This window comes from Mercenaria mercenaria, chromosome 5, assembly GCF_021730395.1.
Source record: "Mercenaria mercenaria strain notata chromosome 5, MADL_Memer_1, whole genome shotgun sequence".
Taxonomy (NCBI): Eukaryota; Metazoa; Mollusca; class Bivalvia; order Venerida; family Veneridae; genus Mercenaria; species Mercenaria mercenaria.
This window is the reverse complement of record NC_069365.1, coordinates 50,783,200-50,804,296: the sequence shown is the minus strand read 5'-3', so window position 1 is coordinate 50,804,296 and position 21,097 is coordinate 50,783,200. Positions and strand designations below refer to the sequence as shown.

The following is a 21,097-nucleotide window of genomic DNA, read 5'->3' as shown; positions in this document are numbered from 1 at the left end:
CAAAAAGATGGAGGTATATAATAAAAGGGTCATTACAACAGTAGCTCGATCTGACATTTTGTATTCGGCCCGCTAGAATGGATTTTGCAAGATCGGAACACACTCGGCGAATGCGCGCCCCGTGGGATCCGATCTGGCAAGATCCACTCGAGCCGAATACAGCATCCCAGATCGAGTTACTATTGTAATAACCCTATTGTATTAATCAGACCTAAAAGTACAATGTAAAAAGCTAATTCTTCTCAAGACAGAAGAAGTAATGACCTGTTTGAAGTAGTCTATAGAACTCTTACATTTTTCAGAAATATCCTAGATTTGATGCGTGTAAATATATAATTTCTGTATATGAAAATGAACATTGATACCAAACTTCTGTCAAGTCTTCCAGTTAGCTAGGCGGTAAGAATTTCTCGAAAATTCTCGTTCTTCACTCCTCTTCCCCTGATCCTGTTTCTTCTTCGCTCGATATATCTGATTCGGACTCATCTTCAGGAATATTACCAGCATCAAGAAGAGAATAATTTCTCCCGGGAATTTCTAAACTTCTGAATCGAAAATAGCCCAGGTACCAAATGACACTGTCACAAACTGACATACGGGCCTTATTTTAGCTGTAGTGTAAATGCAGGTATTGCATCATCTTTTTGTAAATTTTTGAGTTATTGAGGTAAATGTCAGATTTCACGCATAAAATACCTCTCATGTTTTTCTGTATTTCATAACTTAAATTTCCATGTAAATTTCATTAAATTCTGTTCAGTAATAAGAAAGTTGATATTTTATAAACTTCAGTAATTTATGTTTTTATCCCCAAAACCACTATAATGGGCCTCAAATTGTCAATTTAAATCCGCGCCAAAGTAGTTAGATTCCCCGGCTATATCGTGAATCCCGTGGAAACACAAATAGTCGGAGTCCACGGCTTAGCCGTGAATCCCATGAAATTTAGTATTTGGCGGGACATTATCCTTTAAATAGACTGGACTAGATATGCCTTGCGCACACCACCTTACGACTTTATAGACGAATCTATGTCTGAATTATTTTCTTGCTAGAAACTTATGCTCGATCGAGGTAAGAAATTTATTTGTTAGATTTTTGTATGATTTTTGCATTACGATTTTTATTTGGTAAATTTTTGTTCATTCTACAGAATTCTGTAACATTTACTTTTCGGCATATGATTTTAGCTAGTTTCGGTATGTCAGGATGATTTATTAAATTTTTCAGACTTTTGTAAATTATTTCGAAAGAGGAATCTAAAATGTTTCATTTATATAAGATGTAAAATTTGTACTGAAATTTGTAACATGATATTTATAAAGTACTTTGTTTCAAAAACTTATGTCAAACATTTCGTTATTATGGAACGCCATTACTGCATTGTATTGTTATGTATAAATTTATATGGCAAGTCTAGTACCATGTATATATTATTGTAATATGAAATTGTGTGACAGTCTATTGCATACACATACAATGTCCGTTTTAGTGTATGGCATTAGATATTATATGGATGCCAACTATCATATAACGTTTGATTTACATTGAATTTTGTTAATTTGTAGTTGTAAATAATAGCTGCAGTTTATCATGTCCGTATCTATAATGTTTCATCATATACTTTTCATATCATTTCATACTTTAACTTTAGTCTTTTAAGTAAGTAATCTTTGTAATATGGAAGTAATAAGTGACGTATTTTAATCATGTGACGTTTGAACTTAGTAGCACATATGTTTTGTATAAGTAGCACGTATTATTTATGGGAGCCTACGGAGGTATGGTGTACCCAAAGGAGCAGTTTTATGCCCTGACTTATTTGTTTTGCTATGGTGCTTACCATATGTTATATATTTTAGCTTCTTCCGCCAGACGATTTTACCTGGTGATGTCATAACCCGGAAGTACAATGCCCGAGGTTCACTTGTCTTCACTCGCCTGGATGTGATATTCCCAGCGCAGAGCTTTCGTCCCATGGTTGTGCCGTAAACCGCAAAGACGATGATTTTTGTTATCCTCTGAAGTCAGCTCAGGGATGCAATCACCTACCACCATAGGGAGCCAACACGGAATCAACGTATTCACGGTTTAAAGGGACTGAATTTAGAAGCTACATTTTGTTTGTGCTACTTAAAGTTCACAATTGAATTAAAGAACTGTGTCACGTCAGATTAGAATGGAATTTAAGAACTTTTGTATCTAGAGATACTGAACTTTCTTTTTTTTTCTTTCTTATAATCAGTTTTTTTTTCTTTTCATATCTATTCATTGTTAATAATCATCTCTTGTAAATAAACTTGTAAATATTGTAAAGGGTGTTGATTTGTTCTGATGGTTACTGTCGCCGGTACGGCCTTTCCTGTCACAGACACTCGCAACATGTGCACAACACCCTACTACCCTTGCACCAACTTTGCATGTGCAATACCATCCTTGAATAGGGTCATCTGGATTTGGTTCGAACAGTATCCACAAGGAGTGTTCCATACTGTTGGAATGCCTGGATTGTATTTTAAACTTGAGTAGTTCTTTCTCTTCCTTATGCACGTACAGTAGATAATCTCCATCTTCCATATGTTCTCTTGTGTAGTAAGGGGCTTGCTTCAATTGGTACACACCTAGTGTAATGTCCCTTAGCTGGTCATAAGTAATTCTAGGAAAGCAGTCTAGACATTCATCTTTTGAATCAAATTCTTAGAGGCTGTTTTTCTATGTAAAGCATCTTCAAATGTGTTTATCATGAATAGGATTCAATATAAATTTGATATATATGTATCCAATCTGTATCCATCATATATGTATTTATATATATGTCTTATATCAATACATATACGTAATAAATCATAACCTATTTATAAAAAATCTAAGCAATATAAAAAGATTATTTTCTTTGTTTGTTTTTGGTTTGAGCAAGAAAATTATTTTGAATTTGTCTATTTATTATTCATTAACGCAGGCACCGACGTCAATTTTGTTTAGTCCAGACAAACGATTCCATTCATTTGGATATGAAGCAGAAGATAAATACTCGGATTTGGCGGAAGAAGATATGCATTCTGATTGGTATTTCTTTCGGAGGTTTAAGATGATACTTCATCAAAATAAGGTAAATGTAAGGAACGCCAGAGCTGTCTTATGTTAGATGAAAATACAAGGTATCTTCTTTATTTAGAGAAATATTGTCTCAAGATCTTGTTATGGACTGATTACACCAATTAGGAAGTGACTACTCGGTGTAGGTCAATTATGCTGTTTGTATAATGAATCATAAGAGGATGTGACAATGATATTTTGGATTAGTTTTATTGCTTATTGTATTGAGAAAATATCTAGACCATTTCCATTATGAATTTCCAACGTATACGTCGCATTTACGGTGGGTACGCTGCATACATGGTATATTGTACGTTCCATTACCGGCATTTCCTATTGATTTTGTCAACACCCCCTATAGTGAGGTAAGAAAAACTACTTATTTTCATTAAAGTTCACCGTGTTCAATGAAGCGATATATCCAGTACGAGCTGCAGATCATTCAAGCTCCCCATGGTAATGTGATTTTGGCCAGTAATTCTCTAGTTTCTTCAAACATTCGAGTAAACTGACGTGTGAAGTCGGTTTTGAACTCGGATGTTCACTTTCAGGTTCATTTTTTGTCTCTTAAAATCATTCTGTTGACTTTATATCGGTTTAACGCGAGAATAGTATCACAAGCTACAATTTGAAATATATATCATGGCGTAAATTCATGTTTAAAGGGAGCTTTATGCCAAAATTAGCGGTGTACGCCCTATAAAACGGCGCGTTTACAGAAGTACGCCACATAAAAAGGCCGTTATCTTTATCTAAAATGCAACAGTTACTGTCATTATTGTAAGGAATTTCCGGGAAGGAAACCTAAACCTTACCACTGCGTACTATGATAAATTCCTAGCAAATAGTCTGTTTAAAATATTAATTTTGATGTCGATTGTTATCAAATAAACTTGACTAAATATATGAAATAACTGTGTTTGTAGAGCTACATTCACAATTAGATATCATGTATAATAATTTTCAGTCAGTTGTCCATAAGCATTTACCTGGCACGCATTAATCTTCGCCAATATTTTCGGGCGTTTACGTTAGCTTACGAAAGAATCGTATCCTGAAAATAATTACATATGTAGAAAATACATTACACGATGGCGTAGTGGTGTCTCAGTATTACGCAATGTTATAGGCATTGATTTCATTATTATATTATTTCACGTACATGTAAAATATTTTACGAATTTTAATTGTTATCATTTGTAGATTTGAGCCGCAACATCAGAAAACAAATAGTGGCTTTGCGACAAGCATGGATACAGACAGCCTGCGCATGCGCGCATTCTGGTCAGGACCTATGCTATTCGCTTATGGTTTCTCTAATTGCAATAGGCTTTGAAAGCGAACAGCATGGATCCTGATCAGACTGCGCGGATATGCAAGCTGGTCTGGATTCATGCTGAAAGCCAATATGTTGGTTTTCTCGTAGCGTGGCTCATTTTTACTTTCTGGAATCACATACGACAGGAAATATGTCTTTCTTTCTTCTTAGATACTGTAAAAGAAAAATCGACAATTTCTTCCACGGTTATCTTGGAAACAAGTGTTTTTCATTCAGGAAATGAACAAGAAATGATGATGATAAGTAGGGGAGAACGCTGTTGAATGTGCCACGGGTGGTTGGTTGTGACACACGTGACTTACAATATTTAATAAAGAGCTTAGACGTCATTTGCAAATATTTTAAAAACGCCATTTTTTCAAATACTCTTCTTGGAAAGCACAAGCACTGTAAACCAAAGGACAACGAAACTGTGTTTGAAATACCGATTTTGACCGCTATAAGTAATTCTTGACGTATAACACATTTGTGTTCTGACAGTTCGTTATCATGTAGATATATCGACATAAGATATATTATGAAATTCAGCATTTCCCTAAGGTTAAATGCCATGCACTTTCATACTGCTATACCATACTGAAAGGTAAGGGTGTACCCCGCACACTGTACCCCGCATACTGTCACAACCTACCCCAGACGCTGGGCATGTTGTGAAGTTACAGGCCACGTTCACACTTGCAGTATTCGTTTTGTCCGCACTCTACCTAAAAGTACAACATTATGTTACTTGTGAAATACATCGTTTTAGGTTTCGACACCGAAGATTAATTTACGAAAATATATGGCATGATTCCCAAGTAAAAACTTTAACGGGCAATTCTATACTGGACTGTTTATACAAAACAAGCATGTTTGTCTTATCTTTGGAATAACTGATACTACTGATATTACATTATGTAATTCCAAAACCGTTTAAAATTGTTAAAAAGGGTAAATAAAATGAAAGAATAGATGCGAGTGAAGGCATACGTAATCAGTTGCTATAAATATAACGGCCTTTTTATGTTGCGTACTTCTGTAGACGCGCCGTTTTATGGGGCGTACATCACTAACTTTGAATATATCGCTCCTTTGAACTCCTTTGAACACGTTGAACTTTAATGAAAATAAGTAGTTTTTCTTACCTCACTATACGGGATGTTGACAAAATCAATAGGAAATGCCGGTAATGGAGCGTACAATATACCATGTATGCAGCGTACCCACCGTAAATGTGACGTATACGTTGGACACGGTGATTTCTAGGTTTTAGTTTTATTCATTGAGAGAATGTCTACATACGCGTAATTGATGAACGGCATTTTTATGAAGCATTTCAGAGGGTGATGTTTTGCAGAACAGATTATTTTTCTAATATGTATCATAACATCTCAATATTTTATTTTTGGTAAGAAGACATTTTATACTAAATGGCTATATATGTTTTTTTTTATCATTGAATGCTCTAAAGTACTGAAAATAGGTCTCAAGATTTCATTGTTTATATAAAATAAAGAAGGAACTGAATTGGTGTAGTGAAACCTAAGTCTTGTTAATAAGTTTGTTATCATGTTGAATTGCAATGCTATCATGTCTAAAAGTTACTTTGAGAAAAAAGGATCGTCCTTTAACATGATAGTACGTCACTCTGACAAGATAGTATACTCACTGGACATGGTAGTATGTTGCTTTAATAAAATAGGATTGTCGTTTAACAAAATAGTACGTCGCTCTAATAAAATAGTACGTACGTTAGACATTATAGCATTGGAAGTCAACATGATAACACAGCAATTAATAAGACCTAACAAGATCTTGAGAAGATACTACTCTAACTAAAGAAGATACCCCGAATTCATCTAATATAAGACAGCTCCCGCGTTCCATATAAATAGATCTTTTAATGCTTTCATTGATAATGATATTGAAATTAACCTAAGAATATTTATAATAAATTCAGTTTAAAATTAAATATCCTTTCATTAGTGAAAAAGTTTAGTCTTGTAATGCAGGTATTGTCAAGAAAAACGCTTCTGCTGGAAGTAAACAGGAAACCATTACCAGCTCTTACAGTGTTTTCGGAAGCAATAAAGTACTTAAAGAAGAATCTGACCGAGACAATATTCAAGAGGGTGACAGGCTTTGAAGAAAGTGACATTCACTGGGTCCTGACTGTTCCAGCAATATGGACAGACGCCGCAGAACAGTTCATGCGGGAGGCTGCCCTTCAGGTTTGTATTAAAGTGTTGTACTTGATATGATGTGTTTTGTAAGAAAGTCTGAGTTAAAACTTTGAAATTGACTTCAAAATATCATTGAAATTCTAGCATGTAACAAGAATGCATATTTGCAAATTTTCGTGAAGCTACACTACTTTTAACTGACAACATCATGTATATTAACATATCATTATGTGTAATTATTTCAGGCTGGTATAAATGGAGAATGCCTTGAACTTGTTCTCGAGCCAGAGGCGGCATCGGCTTTCTGTAAATGTCTCCCAGTAGAGCGTCTCAACGGTGGCCAGTCAATGACGTTTGACTGCTTTCATCCGGGCACTTGTTACATCGTTCTTGATTTAGGAGGTTCGAAAATGTTCACTATAAATTTGTTAACAACAGCATTAATGTTTGCACTTTTCTCATGCGATCGAAACACTAAACAAGGGGGCCATGATGGCCCTATATCGCTCACCAGAGTTTAGTTGCTTGCTTGAACAGTTAAAAGTTTCTACTAAATAAATACAGGCAGGTAATGTGTGTGATTTTCTTTTGGAAGGTAGGGGTGTGACCGGATGAGGGTACAAAACTTCACATGTTGATAATAAAAATTGATGGAAAATAAAAAATTGAAACAAAAATGTTTGGGGAGAAGGGGGAGTTAGGGGTTGGGTGCATAATCAAGGTGGCGGGGTGACTGAGTGGAGGAGCGAGGTGGGGGTAGGATACAACTTTGCATGTTGATAAATATTCATGGAAGGTGTAAGGTTTGAAAAAAAATTAGGAAGGGGTGGTGAGGGAGGGGAGGGGGAGGGGTTGTGACCAGGGAGATTGGGGTGACCGGGTGTGGGTACACAACTTCACATGTGGATAATAAACTTTTCCTATATAAGTCAATGTAAAACAAGGGACCCTTGGTCATGACGTATATTAACCACAGGGTCATGATTTTGATAGTCTTGGTAGAGAACCACTGCAGCATGCCACATACTAAATATCTAAGCTCTTGGACAAGAATATTTTAAAGGTTCTTCCCTATACAAGGCTATTTAAACCAATTGCACCCCCACCCCCAGGTGGGACCAGTTTTAGGATATAATTCGAGCAATCTTGGTAAAGGACTACTACAGGATATAATCTGAGCAATCTTGGTAAAGGACTACTACAAAATGCTACATACCAAATATCAAAGCTCTAGGTCACGTGGTTTTGTACAAAAAAAATTATGTAGGTGTATATAAACCATGTGACCCCGAGGGCGGGGCAATATTTAACCCTAGGGGGATAATTTGAACAATCTTGGTAGGACCACTAGATGATGCTACATACAAAATATCAAAGCCCTAGGCCCTGTGGATTTGGACAAGAAGATTTTCAAAGTTATTCCCTATATAAGTCTAAATAAAACTATGTTATCCCCGGGGCGTGCCACATTTTACCATATGGGGATAATTTGAACAATCGTGGTAGAGGACCATTGGATGATGCTACTTACAAAATATCAAAACCCTAGGCCCTGTAGTTTTGGACAAGAAGATTTTCAAAGTTTTCCCTTAGTCTATATAAACCATGTGACCCCCAGTGCGGAGCCATATTTAATCCTAGGGGATAATTTGAAAAATCTTGGTAGAGGCCCATTAAATGATGCTATATACCAAATATCAAAGCCCTAGAACCTTTGGTTTTGGACAAAAAAAATAAAAGTGTCTCGTTTCGGTTGCCATGGCAACCAGAGTTCAGTATGGAATTCGATTCTTTGGACAATTTTCAAAGAAGACCATCCAAGAAACATCCCTGTGAAGTTTCATCAAAATTGACCTGGTGGATTAGGAGAAGATTTTGTTTAAAGGAAAGTGTGGACGGACGACAGACGGACGCCGGACGGTGAGCGATCACAATAGCTCACTCTGAGCACTTTGTGGTCAGGTAAGCTAAAAACGGAGAAAGTTTAAGGCAATTAGAGGAGTCTATGCCTCTCTTTTATTTGCTTTGGTCTTTACCGAAAACTGGTCTAGATACCTTATTATTTTCCCTAATTGTAGTTTAAAATAACACGACTCGTGATCCACACTTTGTGGAAGCATATCTAATTACATATTCCAATATGCTGAATAATTTCAGGTTTGAAAAAAAAATTCAAACAGAGGAACATCAAACAAAATCAAGTCGAAATCCGTATTTCAAAATACTATCTAACATACGGATAAATGCCTTTGGTTTTAGCCTAAATAATTTCTAAGAAATAATATTTTTCTGATAATAAACTCTGGTTTCGTTTTGTGCAAAATATGCCACTTTTTCTAAATGGATACTTTTAAATATGTATGTGAAATGCATTTGGTTTGTGTTGAATGCGGTTTTGTTTGTGTTGTTTGCAATTTATTCTTCAAATCACCTTTGAACGTGTATATGTGCATGAAAAGAGTGCTATATAAATCTGGTATGATAATAATAAAAATAATAATGGATAAGTGCAAGTCATATATAATACTAGACTATTCCGCGGTATTGCAACTGATAATTTCAACATTGATGTGTTTTCATTTATCATTGCAGGTGGAACAGTTGACATCACTGTTCACACTGTTCAAGAAATTTGAAGTCTGTCTGAAATGGCAAAGGCCAGCGGTGGTGCTTGAGGCGGTACACAAGTTGATGATGCTTATCTTGAATGTTTGGCTGAGATGTTTGGAACCAAAGTTATTGAAACATTTAAGGAAGAGCATACCGGAGATGTTTTAGACATGATGAGAGACTTTGAAGTAAAGAAGAGGGCAATATCTGAGGAGAAAGAGGGCAACATAGTACTCAGGATACCAGCAGCTTTTGCAGAAACATACAAGAGCTTAAACAGTAATCCTATTTCGAAGCACATCTTTAAGGGACGCTTTACTGAAACAACCAAACTAAAGCGTGATAAACTCAACATAAATGTTGGTGTATCTAAACAGTTTATCGCACGTTCAGTATCAAACAACATTGAACATGCCAAAAGAATCTTAGCCGAGAATGAATGCAGCAACATCAGTACAATATTGCTTGTAGGAGGCTTCGCAGAATCTGAGATCGTACAAGAAAGAATTCGTGAAGCGTTTCCTAATAAGAGAGTGATCATTCCTAGCGAGTCCGGATGTCCTCAAAGGAGCAGTTCTTCTTGGTCATGACCCAAGAATAGTGAAGAGCAGGATCAGTAAATACAACTACGGTATCGAAATAATTCAAGGATTTGAAACAGGGCAGCCGGAAAAATACAAAGTATTTGAAAATGAAGAATTCGAATGTCGTTATATATTTCATAAATTCGTACGAGCTGGAGAGGCAGTACCCGTGGGAAGAGTAGTTGAAAACCATTACATATCGGACACATTTGATGTAAAGGAGGGTCTTGGATTTTATGCCTCAACGGAAGAAAATCCACAATACGTAACAGAAGAAAGCTGTTTCAAAATTGGCACTGTTAAGTTTGAAAAACCACGAGAACAGTATAAGCTCGAAATGCATTTTGGAGAAACGGAAATCCTTCTTAAGTTCATTTTCGCCGACGGCAAGAGACAAACTGAGACAATTAACTTTCTCAGTGACTAGAATATCTATAACCTTCTAGTTATATGTGGATATCGCATATCAAATCAAAGACCTAACAGGTTCAATCAAACCAAGTCTTCTATTACTTGTCATGGTTGCGGCTTTTTTTTTGCTCCCAAAGGGTCTTCTAGTAGATTTCAGTAATTATCACAGCAGCAGTCTTGAAGTGATGTGTGGCCGCTGTAACACGTTTCTCCCTACTTGGACTTGTTGACAGTTTTTGTTATATTTTCTGGTCCTTTGGGATCATAGAGTCAAAATCAGTTTTACTGTAATAGAGTTCCGCTTACGTCAGTGCTAACGGGCGTGAGGATGTTATACGGTTCACTGACTCAGCCAAAACCTTGTGTACTATTGTTTTGCTTGGTTGCTTTTTATGCTTCCAAAGGATCATGTTATAGAATTTATCTGTTCTTAGAAACAAATTGCAGCTTTTCGTAACAATTTTACTTGTTTTGTTATAATAGTCTAGTGGAAATAAAGAAATTTCTTACGCAAAAATTACTCGCATATGTGACGGAAACACCCCCCTCCCCTTCCCCCACCATCCCGTGAAACCATTAATATTCACGAGGGAAACCCCACATTTTATATCCACAAAATTGATTTTATTGTATTTGTTCCTTACTGAATTATTAAACCTATGAAGAACCCAGAAAGATTCGGGATGGATTACCTTGAGACTGTGAGCTATAGATATTGCACCTTTTCCTCTTATATGATTCCAACTAAGATCTAGAGTCTCTAATGATTCATTTTGTGCTGAAATGGATAAACATAAATGCCACCAAACAGAAACATTTCTGTCTGTCGTAGGAAGTTCAAAGTTGCAACGTTATATACATATACACGTAACGCAATACATGAAATAGTGTTTGAAAGGGTTCAAAGAAAAAAATGAATGTTTTGTCCTTAAAATTCGTATGCTATTAAATCATCAACAACATATTTAATAAGAACTCTTTCTTACGAAATCCCGTGGTGACTTCTCATTTCACTATTCCCATTTTCAATTTCTCAGTTCTTATTTCATAGTCTATGCTATAAACATAGACTCTATGAAACTAGAAGTGTGAAAAGTGAATTTTACATTTTTTACTTCAAGATTCCCATTTTCGATACAAAAATTCAGAACTGTGAAATGAGAAAAAGTGAATATCTCATTTCAAATTTCTCACTTCTTATTATACACAAACTTTTGAAGTGTGAAATGTGAAGTTCACATTTCAAATATCTCATTCTTATTATACATTATGAAACATATAGACGCTATGAAATGAGAAGTGAGAAATGTGAATTTCACATTTCGCAGTTCTCACCTTTCGTTTTCGATATAAAAACAATGAAATTGTGAAGTGAGAAATGTAAATTTCTCATTTCATAGTTTCTATGATTTTGTTTTATAGTGTATAATAAGAAGTGAGAAATAGTGAAACGTGAAATCACCACCGGGCTTTCGTACTTATCCACTAATTTCTTGGCAAAATTGAAACAATTTCAAGTAAAGTCCTTCCTTACATACATTTACGTAGACTTTAAATAGTTCCACATTTAAATATTGTAACAACAACGTACATATTTTTGGTAATATACATACCTTATGCATATAGTTCCACATTTGAATGTTGTAACAACCCGTATATATTTTTGACGATATACAAACCTTATGCACATAGTTCCATATTTGAGTGCTGTAACAACAGCGTATATATTTTCTTTGACGGTATACTAACTTGCGTATATAGTTCCACATTTGAAAGTTGTAACAATATATTTCTACACTTACCTAATGCATGTCCTATTGCCACACCGCCCGATTCCCCAATGCAGTTATGGTTTGCCCTTAAATGTACCAAGCCCGTTCTAGACTGAAAGAAAACGAACTTTTAAATACATCTTCAGTTAATTAATGAAAAATATTTGGCGAGATGTTTAGCAAAAATAATAATAAAGTTTTGTTTTGTTGATTTTGGGTTTAACATCGAACCGACTCAGTTATAGATCATATGAAGACTTTCTAGCTTTGATGGTGGAGTAAGACCTAAGGTCCCTCTCTGTGCATTATTTCATTATGGGCGTGCACCAGGGTAGAACCAATGACCTTCCGTAAGCCAGCTGAATGGCTTCCTCACAATGAAAAATATCTATTGTTTTAATTTGTGCATAAGTTTTGATGTAGAATATTTCTAAGCAAATCGTGCTGGCCATTAATGCAAAGGACAGTTCTAGAATGATACAGATTCTCCAATTGAGCATAACATTTTACATGTATATACTGATTATTTCTATTACGTATATATTAAATTGATTGTGTTAAACGTCTGATCAAATAAACTCTGTATCAAAATATTTATATTTCACCCAAAAAGTGAATAACTAATGATAAGATAAGAAAAGAAAAATGTATTTGTACATATCAATTCAGGTGAGTGGCATTTATATACTATAATGCTGCGACGTTTTTCAAACTCACCTCTATTAGTTCAGCTATACACTTTGCTCCTTCATCTGTAATTTCATTTCCTGGAAAGGTTCAAAGAACAAATTGAATGCATCCTCATTTCGCTTTTACATAACCAAAATATCAATTAAGGAAAGGCTTTATATAAATAGTCAAAAGATGCACCACTAAGACTTACTAGTTTACTTATCAATATACGTTTGCAATTCTTGAAGATAAAAATAAGTTTAAATACATGTAATGGTTTCCCGATTAAATACAGTATTGTTTACTGTGTTTCTAAAACAGATACGTCCATATTCAGACATACAATGATACAATACACGATGATTTTGGCTAACAACGTAAGACGAGGGATTGATAAAACATACGTAGACGAGAGAATCATCATATATTCTTAGGGTGGCAAAGTGTGCCAAAGGAATCATGACATTACAAACTTCATAAGATGTTGGGTCATGGTAATTTTCCCACTGTATTTGGCAAATATATAAAAAAGAGGTTACGACCAACTGTTTTGAGAGACACCACATGTTCAGTGTTCAAACTGTTTACTGTTGGACACTACGGTTCCCCCTTTGATTGTGTCTGACGCAAGAGGAGGAAGGACTCTGTGATAAGCAGTTTATTTGATTTCTGTCTTCTGGCCTGTTTCGTTCGGCCTTTAAGTACATACGTTTTTGGTTCTTAAGGTAAGCTTTTAATATTATTATACAGGAGCATTTTTTTTTGTTTCACATGCCATGCCTTTTGTTTCCATTCCATGTTTCAGAGATTCACCTGGCGAGGATTACTTTTATTTACACTCTCCCGTGAATTTGGAAAATTTTGGGGGTAAGAGTGAGGTTGGGTGAACACCATAAACTGGTTTAAGCTCCATAGCGGTGTTTTGCCACTGACCGTTCCAAGGTGGTGTCCCACTCTGTGTTCCTTTGTGTTTTTTTACGGTCGTGTGTTTGCTTTGTGTGTGTGTGTGTGTGTGTGTGTGTGTGTGTGTGTGTGTGTGTGTGTGTTGGAACTGTGCACATCTGTTTGCTGTTTGTTTAGTTATGGAGAGGCTGCGTTTTTGGAACGTGGCATTCCCTGTTTGATATTTATCTTTGTTTTTACATACTTAGACTGGCAATGTGTGACGGAGGAATCATGACATTAAATGATGTGACTGGCAATATACGACGAAGGTATCATATATGCTTAGACTGACGAAGTGTGATGAAGGAATCATGCCATTATATGCTTAGACCGGTAATGTGCAACAAAAGAACGAAAGAATCACCATATTTGACACACAAACATACGGCTATGGCAATAAATCTACTGGCACTAAACATTAAAAGTACAACCACGTGACTACCCTTCTTGATGACATTTATATTTAATAATGGCCAAGATTATGACATTAAAATATACAGCTAAAGCTAGGTAACTCGAATTCCAAGGGATCGAGCTCAAGATAACCGATAACGTAATAGCTGACAATACTAAATGCAGACAATTCAATAATAAGTATTTCAATACATAACTGTTTCAAATGTGTATTCTATCGAATGAATGTATTGTTTGTATTCTGTTAAAAACATACATATTCTATCTTACCCGAATACATGTTTAATATTGTGAGGCATGATGCCTCACGACCTCGTTTCAGGCAATGGTTTTGCACTGCTTTTACGGCCTATCTGTAGTTTTTTTATTTTTACTTCAAAAATTGTTAGGCTATCTGTCAACTACACTTTAATCACAGTTTATTGTTCTGTAACCTTTCTTGGCATTGACAGATAACCAGATGCATTATTAAATTGTTGTTTACTAAACTACATTCCAAAATATTCAAGTCATGTGTTTGTTTCAGTAGTGAAACATTTTAACTGTAGCTTTCGCAGGGATTTTCTATAAAAGTACGCAATGTCAGTCTGAATTATTCAACAGTTCAATCAACAATTACCTGCTGTATTAAATTAAATCGATGTTTTCATGTAATGTCCATTGTTGACTTTGTAAAGCTTCATAAAAGTTTATGTCAGTCGAAATTTTGACAGTTGTCAGCCATCTTGGATTTTTGTAAGTATGCACCGGGTAACTAAATCTCTGTTTAGACGGACCGAAATCGCTTCATTTTCTGCAGTAATAGTTAGGTTTTTATTGTCAAGTATTTGATATTTAATACTTGGCATGTAGTGATGATTCCCAGCGTTCTAGGTTGTTTCATTTTTACAAATTGTCCGACTTTAGCTGTTTTGTTTTGTTTAGAGGTTAAGCTCCGCCTTATTTGCATATAAGGAAACGTTCGTATCCCGAATGACGTCATGGTCGGCCGAAGTAAGTTCGTAGCATCAACTCGGTTACGGACCTGTCCGGGTATTTCCGACTTTGACCTTATTCAGACTAATTTAGATTCTGGTATTCATCCTCATTTGCATACCATTGCATACCAAAAGGTTAATTAGCACAACGCTAAAATCATCACTTTGCCTCCGTCTCTTGTACACACAGGCTGTATTTTTCGGTCTCTCTCAGATCTTTGAATTAGTTTACTTCAAAACTTGTAACAAAATTGTTCTAACTTTGAAACATCAAGGTACTTATTACTAGTAATTTATACAGTTATATTTATTAGCTGTATTTGGCTGTTTTTCTCTTAGAAAAACTCTGTAAATTCTAGAGTTTCAGTTTCGGTCCGTCTGCTTCGCGACTTTTGCCGATAGTTCATACTGACTTTTTTATTTGTGTCTTAATTAATAATTGTTGTTAAGGCTCCTCAAAATAAAAAGTTGTTTGAAGCCGAAAGGAACATTGTCAGTAGTTTATTTAACAGTTCATTTAACTTTGAAATAATTTAGACTCGGGCGCTACCAGTCTTTAAACTCGGGCGCTACCAGCCTTTATACTCGGGCGCTACCAGCCTTGCCGTAGGCGCTACCAGCCTTAAGGGGTCGCGACCAGACCCTAGTTTATTCAACTTATTGATTACCCCCAAATAAATAAAACGAGTAACCCATTATAGTATAGGAATTGGAGGACTTTGTCCCCTGACTGTAGGCCCCTTTGCCCTTGGTCTGTTCATTTACAATTTTACCCCCCACCCAAAGTACAGCACCGCTAGGGGCACTTCAGAATTTGGTGGCAGCTTAGCAGGATAAAGAACCACACATCAACATAACCAGTGACCTTATTTACTAGATTTCAGTCCAAGTTTAAGTAATAAATAGCAATTTAACTTAAGGCTGTTTCCAAGCCTGGGTGAGTAAGAAAGTCAGTAGATATAGGAGTAGTTTAGTCTTTGTTAAAAAATTTAGTACAAAGCTAGTATAACCACCAGTGACTTGTTTTGTTGTGAAAGTCGCCTCCAGACTTTGTAAGGGTCATTACCAGACCTTGCCTTGGTAAAGTCGTTACTAGACTTTGGTAAGATTTTTTTTTTGTGTTGTTTTGTTGGCGCGTTGAGCTTGGTGTACTTTGTTCTTGGTACATTTCATAGAGCCGCGCCCTGCCGCTTATTAAATATCTAAACAACCATTCTATTATATAGTGTAGCCGTCTCCAGGCTAGTATTGTGACCGGTACCAGGTCAGGGTATAGCGCTAAAGCCATTACCAGGCTTAGGTAACAAACTTATTTCATTAATACTAGTTACAGTAACTATACCATCCTAACCTAAGTGTGAAACAGCTGTTTCCAGGCTGTTAAGAAAACCAGTCCTTAGAGCCAGTTAAATTGCTGACTGCTACCAAGTTAGCTTTAAAGAACATTGTTAAACTTGACTTATACAAATACATTTGTACATATATATATTTGTGATATAATAAAGCGCTAAAACCTGCAATATTTAAATTCTGTAAATATTCTATATTTACTGTTCTAAAAAAAAAAAAAAAAAATAAGAGTAAACATATTTATTTTTTTGTGTGTGTGTGTTGTTAAATAAAATAGACTTAGTTACAGTCCATGATGGAAACCACTAGTGAACTTACCATGGACCCAGCTGATATACCATCCACTGAAGCACAGCATGTCATAGACCATGATTACTACCCAGTACCCAGGTTCAAAACCGAACCAGATATACCTTATCTACCCAGACTTCTACCACCGACAGTACTCTATCAAACGCCCGGGAGACGGAGGCAACGTCAAGGTCGAGATTACGGTCGATGGACTGCGGTGATATGTATGAAGACAACTGGGTACCAGCCGGCAGACAGTCGGTGGTATTTGGCACGCCTTCCGGTGAGGTGACCTGGCGCAGGCGCTCAGGGGAGGAACGAGTTTCAGAAGACCAGGGTTTTATCCATCCTGGCAAGTCCTGCATCATATCCAGTGGAGAAGCCAGGGCCCCGGGGGTCAGGAACAAAGCCTTGCAAGGTGGAATTGATATGGTATTGGGGGGTAGGGGGGAATACAGGGATTTTTGTACTAATGCTAATTATCGTGGATCAGTTCCTTTAATCGCGGACAGGACCTTGGCCGATGGTATTATAGACCAGTGTCAGGTACCTGGGGGATATACTGGTAGGGGATGGGAACAAAGGGAAAAATTTCACTCTGATGAGCAGTCAGAGGCTGGCCTGCTGGATGAACCTTTGACGGGATATCAGGGTGTGAGGAGTCGAGTTACTGTAGGGGCCAGTACAGAACGGCTCCTTGGTCCCCGTGATACTCGTGTTGATGCAGACTTCAATGCTTTTTTACCTAGGAATAGAGATGTTGGAAGGCCATTGTCTTCAAACATGCCACTCGAACCTTTACAGTACCCAGTACAAACCCCAATTATGACAAGTATGACTACTAAGCCATCAAGCAACATTAAACCACCCACTTACGATGGTACTTCTGACCTTAGTTCTTATTTGACACAGTTTGAAATGACAAGTGACCTAAATAATTGGACCCGTGATAAGAAGGCCCTCCAGTTAGCTGTGAGTCTACGTGGCAATGCCACTGAAATATTAAATGATATCCCCTTGCACAGAAGGAGAGACTATGACCATATAGTATCACATCTAGTAGAACGGTTCCAGCCACAAAATCAGAGAAAGTTACATGTAGCTAAATTAAGGGCACGCATTCGAAAGCGCAACGAGTCTTTAGATGACCTCGCCAATGACATAAAGAAACTAGTTAGACTAGCATACCCAGATCTAGACATGAACTGTAGGGAAGAGATGGCCCTTGAAGCTTTTGCAGAGGCCCTAAATGACGACCAATTACGCAGAGACCTGATAGTAGGAGGCCCCAAAACAATGTCTGAGGCCCTAAGATTAGCAGTAGAATCTGAATTAAATTATACAAGACGAAGTTCTTATTCCCGAATGGTCCAAAATGAACCATTAGATGGCATATTGCGGAGAGTAGATGAATTGGAGAGACGTTCAGAAACTCAAATGTATCAGAGAATAGCCCAAATTGAAAACGAACAGGGTAAGAATGAAACCAGAAATAACAGGTCAGATAACCCTGGTAGCAGAATACCACCACGGAAACCCAGATCAGGTGTATGCCATCGTTGCGGACTACCAGGTCACTACAGAAGCAATTGCCCTCAGTTAAAGGATCCCAGGAATCTTCCTTATAACAAATTCCACAACCCACAATATAGAGGTACCCAAGAGTATAGAAATCAATACCAGAACAAAAGTAGTCGAGATACTAGACCTCAGAATCAGGGAAACGGTTATTAGCTGAGGGAGAGATCCGGCCTTCAGCTATATTAAATTTTTCACAAGGATCAATTGATAAACCAAGGGAGACATTCCGTCGACCTTAAACCCTTACAAATACTATGAGTGGACTAAGGGAGGCAGATCCTATAAACTTAAATCCTCCAATTCAAAGTAGACAATTAGGTACATATTTCATGCCCTTGAAAATTAATGATTTGTCATTATATGCACTTTTAGACACTGGGAGTTCAGTGAGCATATTAAGACTTGAGAATTGGAAATTGATACCATCAGATAAGAGACCACCTCTCCTTACTACAACTTCTGTTTTCAGAGGTGCAGATGGGGGGAAAATATCCAGTTATGGCTTTGTGACATTAAATCTTAGTATTGATGGTATAAAATTTGAACATGATTTTTTGGTTGCAGATGTTAATGCCCCATGTATTATTGGTTGGGACTTTATGCACAAACATAGTTTGACCTTGAACATGGGAAATGGTGAAGTCCAGTGTAAAGGCCAAATTATAGAATGTATAGAAGAACAAAATCTACCAGTGGTTTACAGAATTAGAGCCATTGAGACCACGAAATTACCGCCATACAGTGAAACTGTTATACAGGGTACCTTTGGAAAAGAATTGCCACATTTTCAAACAGGGTTAACTGACAATTATGAAGAGAGACTACTCCAGGAAGGTGTTATGGTAGCCAAAGCCCTTGTAGATACAGGGAGTGGAAATGTACCTCTGCGGCTGATAAATTTAAATGAAAAACCAGTCACTATATGGAAATCAATGAATATTGCTACTTGTTCACCTGTATTACCTGTAAATCACCCTGGAGAAACTGGGAGAATAAACAGAGTCAGTGTTGGTCCCACAGAGAACATGATTTTACCAGAGCACATAAAACCTGTAATGGACGAATGCAGGTCAAACCTTAAACCTATGGAGCCAAAGCGTGTTGAGGAATATTGGTCAAATATCAACACATATTTAGCAATCTAAATCAGATTTAGGAAATACAGACCTAGTTAACACAAGATAAATACGGGTCTGGCACCACCAATAAAGCAGCAGCCAAGACGACTACCACAAAAGGTACAGGAGGAGGTTAATAGTGAAGTAGACAGATTACTTGAAGCCGGGCTAATTGAAGAGAGTAATGGTCCATGGGCAGCACCCATTGTACCGGTTCGCAAGGCAGATAACTCAATTAGACTGGCTATTGATTATAGGAGGTTGAACTCTGTGACCCTTAAGGACAGCTACCCGCTGCCAAGAATACAAGATTGTTTAGACTGCCTTAAAGGCGCAAAATATTATAGTTCTTTAGACTGCTCTTCCGGTTTCCATCAAGTACAGATGGATCCCGATGACATGGATAAAACCAGTTTCGTGTGCCAGAAAGGCCAATACCGTTTCAAAGTTTTAAGTTTTGGTCTTACCAATGCAGTAGCTACTTTTCAGCGATTAATGGAATGCATAATGTCGGGCCTTCAGTATCAGACTGTACTCATATATGTTGACGATATTTTGGTTTTCACAACTGACTTTGAGACACATATTACTGAATTAGAGGAAGTATTCAGAAGACTTGAAAAGGCCAAGTTAAAAATAATGCCTAAGAAGGTTCACCTATTTCAGATAAAATTACATTTTCTTGGCCATATAGTGGATCAAAATGGAATATCTCCTAATGATGAAAAAGTCAAGGCCGTTCAAGATTGGCCTGTACTAAAGAGTGCTAAACAAGTTTCCTCATTTTTAGGGCTTGTTTCGTACTACCGTAGACTAATAAAGGGTTTTGCAAATATTGCCCAGCCTTTACACCAGTTAACCGGTAAAGACAGAAAATTCATTTGGACTGAAGACTGTCAGCAGGCTTTTGACAAATTGAAGCGAGCACTGACAGAGGCACCGGTTCTGGGTTACCCAAACTCCAATGACCCATATATACTAGATACAGATTGTAGTTCATATTGTTTAGGTAGTGTACTACAACAGAAGCAAGGCGATTCTATTCGCGTCATTGCATATTACAGTCGTACCTTAAATCGCGCAGAGCGTCAATATTGCGTGACCCGCAGAGAACTTTTAGCCATTGTTGACTCAGTTAACCATTTCCAGAATTACTTGTACGGTGTACATTTTTTGATACGTACAGATCATTCGGCTCTGTCATGGGCCTTGAAATTCAGAACACCTATGGGACAGATGAGTAGGTGGATAAACGCACTTAGTCTTTATGATTTTGAAGTGGAACACAGAAGTGGAATTCGTCATGGAAATGCAGACGCATTGTCCAGGAGACCATGTGGTACTTGCAAACACTGCGAAAAACAGGAACACTTGGATAAAGAAACAGAGCAAGATTCAAATCAATGTATCGGATCTCGTGTTTCTGGGATTGCCAGTCAACCTTACCTTGAATGTATTCAGAGTTTGCATGAGAGAGAACGGAATGGTTTAATAGGAAAGAATCAGAGTGAAGTTACAGATGACCAACCAAGGGCCCTGGAAGGTGATCTGTTGATAAATGTTACCGAGATGCAAATTGAAGGTTCCAATAAGAATTCTGACCCCCTGAGGAATACTGTAAGACCGCTTGAGGATACACAAGGGGTGGATTGGTCGACAATCCAACAGGAAGATCCCAACATAGGTCCTTTAAAGTCCTTTCTAGCTAAACAAGAAAGGCCAACTAGTGAAGAAATTTCTCATTTAAGTAGTGAATTTAAAACATATTACTCACA

At 37.0% G+C, this 21,097-nt stretch overlaps 3 protein-coding genes across 3 annotated transcripts; all 3 read left to right on the top strand.

Annotated features, from left to right (window-relative positions):
- The first annotated feature begins 2,938 nt into the window (after positions 1-2,938).
- LOC123557175 (heat shock 70 kDa protein 12B-like) lies at positions 2,939-10,710 on the top strand. The gene is made up of 4 exons (XM_053543495.1): positions 2,939-3,109; positions 6,427-6,645; positions 6,843-6,999; positions 9,190-10,710. Exons 1-4 carry the CDS (start codon positions 3,053-3,055, stop codon positions 9,231-9,233), a joined length of 477 nt encoding a protein of 158 aa, XP_053399470.1. The 5' UTR covers positions 2,939-3,052; the 3' UTR covers positions 9,234-10,710.
- Positions 9,318-9,797, top strand: LOC128557322 (heat shock 70 kDa protein 12B-like). The gene has a single exon (XM_053544595.1). The coding sequence runs from the start codon at positions 9,318-9,320 to the stop codon at positions 9,795-9,797; it is 480 nt and encodes a 159-aa protein (XP_053400570.1).
- Positions 10,711-15,129: 4,419 nt separating the features above from the next.
- On the top strand, positions 15,130-18,357 carry LOC128557321 (uncharacterized). Its single transcript, XM_053544594.1, has 2 exons — positions 15,130-15,257; positions 16,616-18,357. Exon 2 carries the CDS (start codon positions 16,831-16,833, stop codon positions 18,355-18,357), a length of 1,527 nt encoding a protein of 508 aa, XP_053400569.1. The 5' UTR covers positions 15,130-15,257; positions 16,616-16,830.
- Positions 18,358-21,097: the final 2,740 nt, after the last annotated feature.